This window comes from Marmota flaviventris, chromosome X (assembly GCF_047511675.1).
Source record: "Marmota flaviventris isolate mMarFla1 chromosome X, mMarFla1.hap1, whole genome shotgun sequence".
Lineage (NCBI taxonomy): Eukaryota > Metazoa > Chordata > Mammalia > Rodentia > Sciuridae > Marmota > Marmota flaviventris.
The window spans coordinates 761,103-771,240 of record NC_092518.1 but is presented as its reverse complement, the minus strand read 5'-3'; the positions used below and the strand labels follow the sequence as shown (position 1 = coordinate 771,240).

The 10,138-nt window shown below is 47.7% G+C and overlaps 1 protein-coding gene across 10 annotated transcripts in view; it reads right to left on the bottom strand.

Moving 5' to 3' along the window:
* Positions 1 to 837: 837 nt before the first annotated feature.
* Positions 838 to 10,138, bottom strand: part of LOC114106912 (glycogenin-2) — a 32,285-nt gene continuing 22,984 nt past the window's right edge. For 6 of the 10 annotated variants that reach the window (XM_071606418.1, XM_071606425.1, XM_071606426.1 and 3 more), the window contains 4 exons: positions 6,815 to 6,916; positions 6,603 to 6,707; positions 5,426 to 5,533; positions 838 to 1,454 (listed from right to left, as the gene is read on the bottom strand). In XM_071606418.1, the coding sequence (XP_071462519.1) occupies positions 1,293 to 1,454; positions 5,426 to 5,533; positions 6,603 to 6,707; positions 6,815 to 6,916 (477 nt within the window). In that variant the 3' untranslated portion in view covers positions 838 to 1,292. The remainder of the gene's footprint in view (positions 1,455 to 5,425; positions 5,534 to 6,602; positions 6,708 to 6,814; positions 6,917 to 10,138) is intronic. The other 4 variants (XM_071606422.1, XM_071606423.1, XM_071606424.1 and 1 more) reach the window with 4 other exon arrangements.

Here is a 10,138-nt window from a genome sequence, read left to right as displayed (position 1 = left end):
GTCACATTCTAGATGGAGCTAGAATCCTGAAAGCCCACTAAACCATTGCCACGAATTCCCATTTCCAGAGATGCACATTCATTTACGAGTATGAATTTTCTGGAATACCGTCCATCTGGTTTGCTCGACGGAGGCTTCTGGTTTCATAGCACCAACACTCTTTTGTTCTGTGATATATTCACGATTTTGCTTGGATGGGGATCACCGGCGGACGCCTCAGTCAACACCATGAGTTCACCCCAAGGGCTCTCCCTAAATGGTCAACCTGCTTTGAGTGACAGAGGCCGGCCAGACAGACAGACACCATAAAACACTGTTCTCACCATGTCCCAGCCCAGCCTGTTGGAGAGGGATCCCCTAGAACCCAATCCCCTATCATGGCCACCCAGTGACACACGCAGCCCTTTGCATCGGTGCCAGTGATGAGGACAGGTGTGAAATGGTGGTTTGGAATTGGAAGCAGCTGTCCCATCCCCAGGACACTGAGCGTGCTCCCAGAGGAGCCCAGAGGAAATGGCTTTGGAGAGTGATCACCGAAGGTACTTGGCACTGAGGTAGAGATGCAGAGACCGAGGAAGGACTGCTCAGAGGTCACCCACCTCTTGCTGATGTCATCGCTTAGCAAAAAGCATCTATCTCTAGTTTCTGTTAGTGCAGATCAAGCTGCTACCCCTCCGAGTGAGAGTCTTTTTTTTTTTTTTTTTTTTTTTTGTGGTACCTGGGATGGAAGTCAGGGGCTCTCAACCCCTGAGCCCTGTCCCCGAGCCCCATTTTGCATTTTATTTAGAGACAGGGTCTCACCGAGTGGCTTAGGGCCTCCCTTTGGCTGAGGCTGGCTTTGAACTCGAGATCCTCCTGCCTCAGCCTCCCGAGCTGCTGGGATGACAGGCTCAGAGGTACGGAATACGCAGTCTAATGTTATGAGGTTAACCAGATAATTAAGATATGCATAATTAGATAATTAAGATAGGCACCGAAGTGGAACTCCATAAAGGCTGGACAGGCAGCACTGAGGCTACACAGCACTGGAGAACTCTTTCCAGTAAGACCGGAGACCAGCATCCGGGGTCCACTAGGGCTATAGGCTTGTTCTCTTTTGCTGACAAAGGGAAGGATTGACCTCTCAGGAAAGCCCAAGAGGCAGGGTAGGGAGCTCGGGGGCAGCCAGGGTGGCTTGGAGCTGGACCTTCAGCATCTACATAACTCAGGGCAGGCACTGGAGTTGGTGAATCATAAATAGAGGCACAGGGTTCCCCCCGGGAGGGGTCAGCGGTGGCCGCCACGCACGCGCATCAGTGCAGGAAGCGGTCCAGCTTCTCCTGAATGCGCGCGAAGGCGTCCTTCCCCATGTAGTCAATGCGACCTTCCTCCCACTTCTTCCTCTCCTCCTCGGAGGTGGGCTCCTTTAGCTTCTCCTGGATGGAAATCTTGGAGACGGAGGCGGCCACATCGACCTGGGGGACACAAGCAACCGCACAGGGTCACCAGCTGTCAGTCAAGCAGCCACAGAGGCTGCACCATCCACGCACTCAGCCCTCACTTCTGCAAGACGGCTGCGTCTGGGGCTCCAAACTAAACCCATGCCGGATGTCACACAATCTGGCAAGGTGAGCTCTGCCTAGCTTGTCCGTGGTGCTGGAAACCGTAACTGTGTTCCTGTTTGCTTTCCCCTAAGAATGAATCCCTAACCACTAAACCCCACTCCCCACCAGCACTCGTTAGATTAAATACTTTCACCTGCAAAAACCTCAATGCTCCTGAGTCATCTTAAAAAAAGGAAAGCTGGGAATGGATCCACCATTTGACCCAGCTACCACCCTTCTCGGACTATTCCCTGAGGATCTTAAAAGAGCGTACTATAGGGATACTGCCACATCAATGATCATAGCGGCACAATTCACAATAGCTAGACTGTGGAACCAACCTAGATGCCCTTCAATAGATGAATGGATAAAAAAAAAATGTGGCATCTATACACAATGGAGTATTATGCAGCACTAAAAAATGACAAAATCATAGAATTTGCAGGGAAATGGATGGAGTTAGAGCAGATTGTGCTAAGGGAAGCTAGCCAATCCTTAAAAAACAAAGGCCAAATGTCTTCTTTGATATAAAGAGAGCAACTAAGAACAGAACAGGGAGGAAGAGCATGAGGAAAAGATTAACATTAAACAAAGACGAGTGGGGGAAGAGAAAGGGAGAGAGAAGGGAAAGCATATGGAAATGGTAGGAGACCCTCAATGTTACACAAAATTACATATAAGAGGTTGTGAGGGGAAAGGGGGCGGGGAAACAAGGGAGAGAATTGAACAACAGCAGATGAGGTAGAGAGGGAAGATGGGAGGGGAGGGGAGGGGGGATAGTAGGGGATAGGAAAGGTAGCAGAATACAACAGTCACTAATATGGCATTATGTAAAAATGTGAGTGTGTAACCGATGTGATTCTGCAATTTGAATTTGGGGTAAAAATAGGAGTTCATAACCCACTTGAATCAGATGTATGAAAGATGATATATCATGAGCTTTGTAATGTTTTGAACAACCAAGAAAAAAAAAAGAAGAAGAAAAAAAGATGAAGAAAAATGGCACCACATGTAAATAAAATTTGCAATGCTTTACACGTCTAGGGAGGATCACCGAAATAGTCACATACAGATTTGACTTCAATTTTCTCCCTAGGACAGCAGGTTCTATTTTCCTAATGGGTAGGTGGATGTATATCCACGCACAAGTGTGTAAACGCAAACACACGCATCTCACTTCTATTTGGTGCTCAGGTGGATCAAAAAGAACCCGTGACATAATCACTTCTCACAGGACTAGAATGAGAGTTTTAAAAGTCTGCACATGGTGCTCATAACAGACATGCATGTATATCATCGATCTGGGTATTTATCCACGTAGACGGACACACGTATAGACGGATGGACAGAAAGATCAATAAAAGGATAGATACAACATAGAGATGGATGGATACATATGATGGGATGGATGGGTGGATGGATGGAAGAGTGGGTGGATGGATGGGTGGTGGATGGATGGGTGGCTGGCTGGATGGGTGGGTGGATGGCTGGATGGGTGGATGGATGGGTGGGTGGATGGGTGGATGGATGGGTGGGTGGGTGGGTGGGTGGACGGGTGGATGGATGAGTGGATGGGTGGGTAGATAGATGAATGGATGGGTGCACTGATGGATGGGTGGGTGGTTGGTTGTGTGGGTGCATGGATGGATGGATGGACAGATCAATGAATGAATAGATGGATGAGTGGATACAGGGGTGGATGGGTGAAGGACAGATAGAGATAAGGAGAAAGACAGATGGACAGATGAAATACATAGAAACAAATGGATGGTAGGTAGATTTACATGGTGGATAGAAAGCTATAGTAAGGGGCTGGGGATATGGCTCAAGCGGTAGCGTGCTCGCCTGGCACGCGTGCGGCCCGGGTTCGATCCTCAGCACCACATACAAAGATGTTGTGTCCGCCGAAAACTAAAAAATAAATATTAGAAAATTCTCTCTCTCACTCTTTAAAAAAGAAAAGAAAAAGAAAGCTATAGTAATTTGACACATTGTTCCCAGATGTGGGTTGGGTTGGGTAGACTTGGTGCTGGGCAGTTGTGCCCTGGGTGTTCTTTCTCCTCTATGTCTCTGTCTACACACACACACAGATGGATAGAAGGATAGAAAGACCAATGGATCCATAGATTAATTGATGGCCACTTAGACACACAGGAATTGCTGGATAGATTCACAGATAGCAGGATAGATACGTGGCTGTGTGGATACGTGGATGGATGCGTATGACAGGTGGGTGGTCTGAAGGATGGTTGGATGATAACAGATAGATAATAGATACGATAGATGGATGAATGGATGTTTGGGTAGATACTTGAGAAATGGACTATGGACAGATGAAATACATAGAAATCGATAGGTGATAAATATATGGGTGGACACGCTCCCAGGACATGGGCCCTGGGGGCAAATGAGTGACCGGGGTCCTGATGGTGTACGGGAGGCAGACACACAGTAGGGCTTCTTCCAGTTCACCTTCTCGTCCTGCCTTCTCCACGCTTCCCCCAGTTCTTGGAGGTGGGTAGCCCAGCTCCTCCTCCCACAGATGCTCAAAGGATGAGACCCACTCACCCAAGATCCCAAACCTACCAATGGCTGGGCCACCAGGCAGATGTACCCAACCTTACTCCCACGCCATGTCACCCACCACCAACTACAGAGAGGATTCCCTGAGTCTCCTTATCAGCGCACAAGGGCTGAACGTGCTGAAGGGACAAACTCACACATCATAACAGGTGGAGTTTTACAAGAATTCTCGTCACCAACAGCGTTCCATGCCAGTCCACACTATGACACCTGGAATTCACCAACCCAACCGGGTGAGGAGGAGAAGCAGCATTCACACTTTCTCCAAGGGTGAGTTCCCCTATGGTATGCTACAGTTTGGATGTGGAATGTCCCCCAAAGGCCACAAGGGTGGAAGGCTTAATTCCGGGTTTGGTGCTATTGGAAGGAGGTGGGACCTTTAAAAGGTGGGGCTTAGGAGGAGGAAGTGAGGTCATTGGGGGAGTGGCCTGGAACCTCAGCCTCTCCTCTCTGCTTTCTGGCCCCGGGAAGGGGACCAGCTTCCTCCACCTCACACAATCCCCAAAGCACCTGAGCTTGAAGAGAAAGCTCTCAAAGTATCATCCAAAACCTTTCGTCTTTTTAAGTCGATTATCTCAAGGTATTCATTCTAGTAACAGAAAGCTGATGGATACATGATAGATGAGGCGATATTCCAAATCGGTGGGTAAATACATTCAACCCAGGCCCAGTTCCCAATGCTGGAGGGGTGTCATTGAAGGGGATTATGACCTTGAACGGATTTACTGCTGCCTAAAGAGAAAAGGCATGATTTGATCGTTCATTTACAAAGAAAAAAAGTTGCTGATGGCTTTCATTCAACGCACCAGAGAGAATGAAATGCAGGATGCGAACGATCATAAGAGGAAGGAAGAGAAGAACGAGTGTCCCATTTCTCAGACACGGAAGAAATAGTGTGTTTGATTTGCAGCTATGCATTCCCCCCTAAACAGCCCCCCAACGTTTCTTCACAGGACAATTCGGCATGCAGCCCGCCATCTTGAATCTACCCCCAAACTTTCTTCAGATCAACTTCTGATGGAAAGCTTTTGAGGACACAACAGGCAAGATCCGAGCCAAAGACAGGAATGAGGACACCAACCAGCCCCCAGCAAATGGCAGAGAGAAGACAGGTGGATCAGAGGCAGACAGAGCCTGAGTTGGACAAGCAGAGGCTGAAATTTTGGATTAAGGATGGATGTGTGCATTGGGCTGGCTGCAGAGCTGGCTGAGAGCATCCATCAGGAGTGATGGGCAAGGCAAAGGGATGCAGGTGTCACCTCCAGGGTTTCCTGAGCACCGGGGTCTCTGCAGGGCTCCCCAGGGACCTCCTGACTCGGATCCAAAGACGACTCAGCTGGGCCACCTTTGACTTGATTCGCTGCCTGCTAGAAACACAACCATTCCATCATTAGTCTTCAAGAGGATGCAGGGAATTCTCACCTTAGCCCAAAGGACGGAGGAAACGAAATAAAAATTAAGACGCCCTACTAGATAGCCTTTGGGGGGAGGGGAGTACCAATGCTTAGAAGAATAAATAAATAAATAATGGGCGGCTCAGGAGGCTGAGGAAGGAGGATTGCAAGTTGGAGGCCAGCCTCGGCAACTTAGAGGGGGCTTAAGCAAATTAGCCAGTCCCCTGTCTCAAAATATTTTAGAAGGGCTGGGATGTGGCTCAGTGGTTCAGCACCCGTGAGTTCAATAACCTAGTGGCAAAAAATTTAAAAAAGAATGAAAATATTGCAATTAAAGTTAAAAATTAAAAATTTTCAATTACAGTTGGCTCCTCTTTTTCACAGGGGCTATTTCCCAGGACCCCCAGTGGATGCCAGAAGTCTTGCACAGTACGGAACCCTGTGTATGGTTTTTTTCCCCAACCTATGCGTAGTTCTGATAAAGCTGAATTTGCAAATTTGGGCACCGACGGGTGTCCTCCACACTCCCGATGCAATGGAACAAACTCGGCATTTAGACCCTAATAAACGTGATGCGCAGGCAGGTCCCTAAGAGCCAAGGCAAGGTTAGTATCCTTGGTGACTGGAACCCTATCAGGCAATGCCGTGGTTACAGGAGAGTGTCCCAGTCATGATTTCAGGCACGGCTGCAACTCCCTCCAAAAGTTTTGAAAATTAAGTGAGATGCCCCTGCCATATTGGTTTTTTTTGTTTTGGTTTTATTGGTTTTCTTTTCTTTTTTAAATTTAAAGACAAGGTTTCATTAAGCTGCTTAGGTTCTTGCTAAGTAGCTGAGGCTGGCCTCCGTCTGGCAATCCTCCTGCCTCAGCCTCCAGAGCCGCAGGCGTGCACTACCACGTGGCTCTTTTCTGTTCCTTGCTAAAGCCCTTAGGCGATTCAGGGTGAAATGGGAAAACCCACGGTCTGCTCGGCTGATGCAGATCTTCTGAGAGAAAGGACAAGCGACAGACAGGAGCCCGTGGGAGAGAAGGGGCCAGTGTACCCGGGTGGGTTGGGTCTCAGCGACGTCTGGAGATGGCAGGGCCAGCGGTGGCCGAGGCGCACACGGGATCCCGGCCGGAGTCAGGGTGTCAGGGCAGCCTCCCGTCTGTTATGAAGGAAGAGCCGACAGGTGAGACCCGGACCTCGGCATGGACACAGCTTTACCAACAGGTGGGCAGGGTCCCTGCCTCCAGGGTGCCGGGGGCACCTGACCTCAGGCGCTGAGAGTGACGGGCTCACCGGTGTCCAACGTGGATCCTTCTCTGTTCTCTCCCGTGGGATCCCACCTGATGCCGGGGTGCAGCCTCCTGGTGCCTGGACAGGGTGGTGCATCTCCATCTGACCACTGAGACTGGGCAGCTGGGGCAGGACGCCCCTCCGTGCTGGGCAGCAGGAAGACACGTGCTTCCCGCACCCTTCCTAGTGAAGGGCAAGATGTCCCCCCCCAACCTGTGCCCACTCGGTCGGTTGCCACGGGAAAGGAAGAGCTATGGAGACCGAGTCCGGCGGGTGCCAGGCAATGTTCTCTGCCGTAGCTGCTCTGAGCACAAAGTCCTGATGCTCTCACAGAGTCACAGCTGCAAGGACAGAGCAGAACCCCGGGTCCCTGAACAGCTTCACGGAGCCCAGGAAACCTGTGCCACCCAAAACTTGGATGCGACTCAAATCAGAAGCCAGCTTTCAACTTGGAGGGACAATGATGCCCGCCTGTCATCCCAATTACTCAGGAGGCTGAGGCAGGAGGATTGCGAATTGGAGGCCAGCCTCAGGAACTTAGTGAAGCCCTAAGCAACTCAGCCAGACCCTGTCTCAAAATAAAAAAATGAAAATGAAAATGGGGCCAGGTGTGGGGGCACACACCTGTCGTCCCAGAGGCTCTGGAGGCTGAGGCAGGAGGATGGCAAGTTGGAGGCCAGCCTCAGCAACTTAGCGAGGAACTAAGCAAATTAGTGAGACTCTGTCTCAAAATAAAGATAAAAGAAAGGGCTGGGGATGTGGCTCTGTGGGTTCAAGGTTGAGTACCAAGGTCCTGCACATTCCTGACCCTCCTCGCAGCCCTCTGAGGACACTGGTTACCCCCTTGCTCTTGGTGGTGAGGGGTCTAATTTGCAGTTGGAGACACTTGTCCACACACAGGAGCTCGTTAAGGACAGAGCAGGACCTGAGCCTGTGTCCCCCCGGGCCCTGCTCCTGAACCCTGCGCTGGGCACAGCGTCCACGCACCCTGGGGCCTCACGGGTCAGAAGCACGTAAATCCCACAGGAATGAAGGGCTGCTTTGACCCGTCAGGACTGCGAAGGAAATGTCCTAAATTCTAACCCTGCCCACGTAAGGAAAAGGACCTGCGTGGACGCCTTGCTCTCTGCCACTCGCTTGCTTTGGTCATGCAAGGGACCCGCGGTGGCCTTGGAGGATAAAGGAAGCAATAATTTGACTTTTTTTTTTTTTTTTGGTACCTGGGATTGAACCCAGAGGTGCTTAACCACTGAGCCACATCCCCAGCCCTTTTTTATTATTAATTTTTATTTATATTTTATTTTTGTTTTATATTTGATTTTGAGGCTGACTTCAGATTTGGGATCCTCCTGCCTCAGCCTCCTGGCTGAGTTGCTGAGGCCAGCCTCAGCCTTGGGATCCTCCCGCCTCAGCCTCCTGAGACACTGGGATTAGAGGTGTGTGCCACCGCGCCTGACCCCACAGGTTTATTGAAAACAATACTAAATAAAACATAAACCTAAAAAAAATTGTCAAATCAATATCCCCCTTATTTTTACCAATAACTAGGAAACACATCCCTCTTTACACAAGATGAAGAGAGAGACCCAAGATGAGCATTTAGCAATAGTATGGGGCCAACACAGCCTCTCGGCCAGGTTTCAGGAAGCCGGTGAACAAATGGGTTTGTCATTACGGGACTGATTCATCCACTGCCTGACATTCAGTTCACCTTGAAAGAAGAGACCGTGACCTGGGGCACAGTCCAGAGACCCGTGGGTAGCTGTAAGGAAGGACAGGCGGACGGAGCAGAGAAGCCCAGAAACGAAATCGAAGGAAACCAAAATTTTGCTCTCCGTCCAGAAACGTGTGACAGTTGGAAGAGGGATACCAAAAGAATCCTCTACTGGGCAAGGATAGTCTGATTCAGAATTTCAAATTATTTTTGCAAGAATTTTTTTTCTCCCATAAACAATGTCTGGCCTTCGATTTCCAAAAAATTAACCATCCTGTGAGAAGACAAGATCAAATGAGTGAAAACCAAGAGAAAAACCAAACCAAACAACAAGCATCAGACCTGCAGGAACGCAGAAAAATGATGGTTCAGACACAAGACCATTAGCAATGCGAGAAATAGACTCTGAAATCGGGAACTAGCCACAGAATGTCCATGAGGTAATGACACTCCAGCCAGTTTTTGTTGTGACTTATCCACATCTGCTCGCTTTATGGCTGCATAGTATTCCACTCTAGGAATTCGCCTCGATTGGTTCACACATTCACCTCTTGATGGACACTTGTTCCATTGCAAAGCTACTATATATAAAAGTGCTATCATCTTTATGGACATTTGAAACCAGCCTCAAAATCAAATATAAAAATAAAATATAAATAAAAATAAAATATAAGCTTTCATTTCTCTTGAGCAAACTTCGGAGTGGAACGGCTGCATTATGCAGTAGGTGCATGTTTAATGTTCAAAGAAACTACAAATTTCCCACCTGCATATATTGTAATTTTGTTTGCAGGAAAACCAAAGAGAATCTTGTGTCGTCGCATGAAAAATTTCAGCACACCGTCTGGATTCAAAAGTCACATGCATTTCTACATGCCGATATCAGAAAAAAAAAAAAAAAAAGCAATGCTATTTACCTAGACTCAAAAATTAACAAGCCTAACAAAACACAAAAGTCCACTGCAAAAAAAAAAAATATTAACAGTGTTGAGAGAAATTAAAGATATAAGTATAGAAATGGACCAAGTTCATAGAGTTGGAAGGCTCAGTACCTTGGAGACGTTAATAATCCTAAAACTGGTTTATAGATCGAACGAAACCCCAGCCAAAATTCTGGAAGTTTCTCTTTTTAGGAGAAAAATCGCCATGCTAATTATTTTATATAAAAATGTCCCGGGGTTAGATAATGGCCATCATTAAACACTCAAAGGTAGCTATTTTGAATAGAGACTGCTAGAATTTACACTCAGCTTTTCTGCAGTTATGAGGACTTTTTAAAAAAAAATAGTATCTCAACCTCACCAAAAAAATAAAAATTAATAATAATAATAACTTTTTTTTTTTTTTTTTTTTTTTTTGAGGGGTGAGTCTGGTTTTGGCTCCTCAAAAAAATCAAGACTCCAGAATCTGCAATTCAATAAATGGCCATAAGGGGGCAGCAGGGCTGCAAAATTCATTCAGAAAAAAAAAATTCATTCAGAAAAAAAATTCATTCAGGAAATACACGGGGCGCTGAAGGGAACCCTTCCCATTTAAAACTGCAACGACCGTCATTTTTTGGAGGGAAATAGGCTCCTCATAAAATA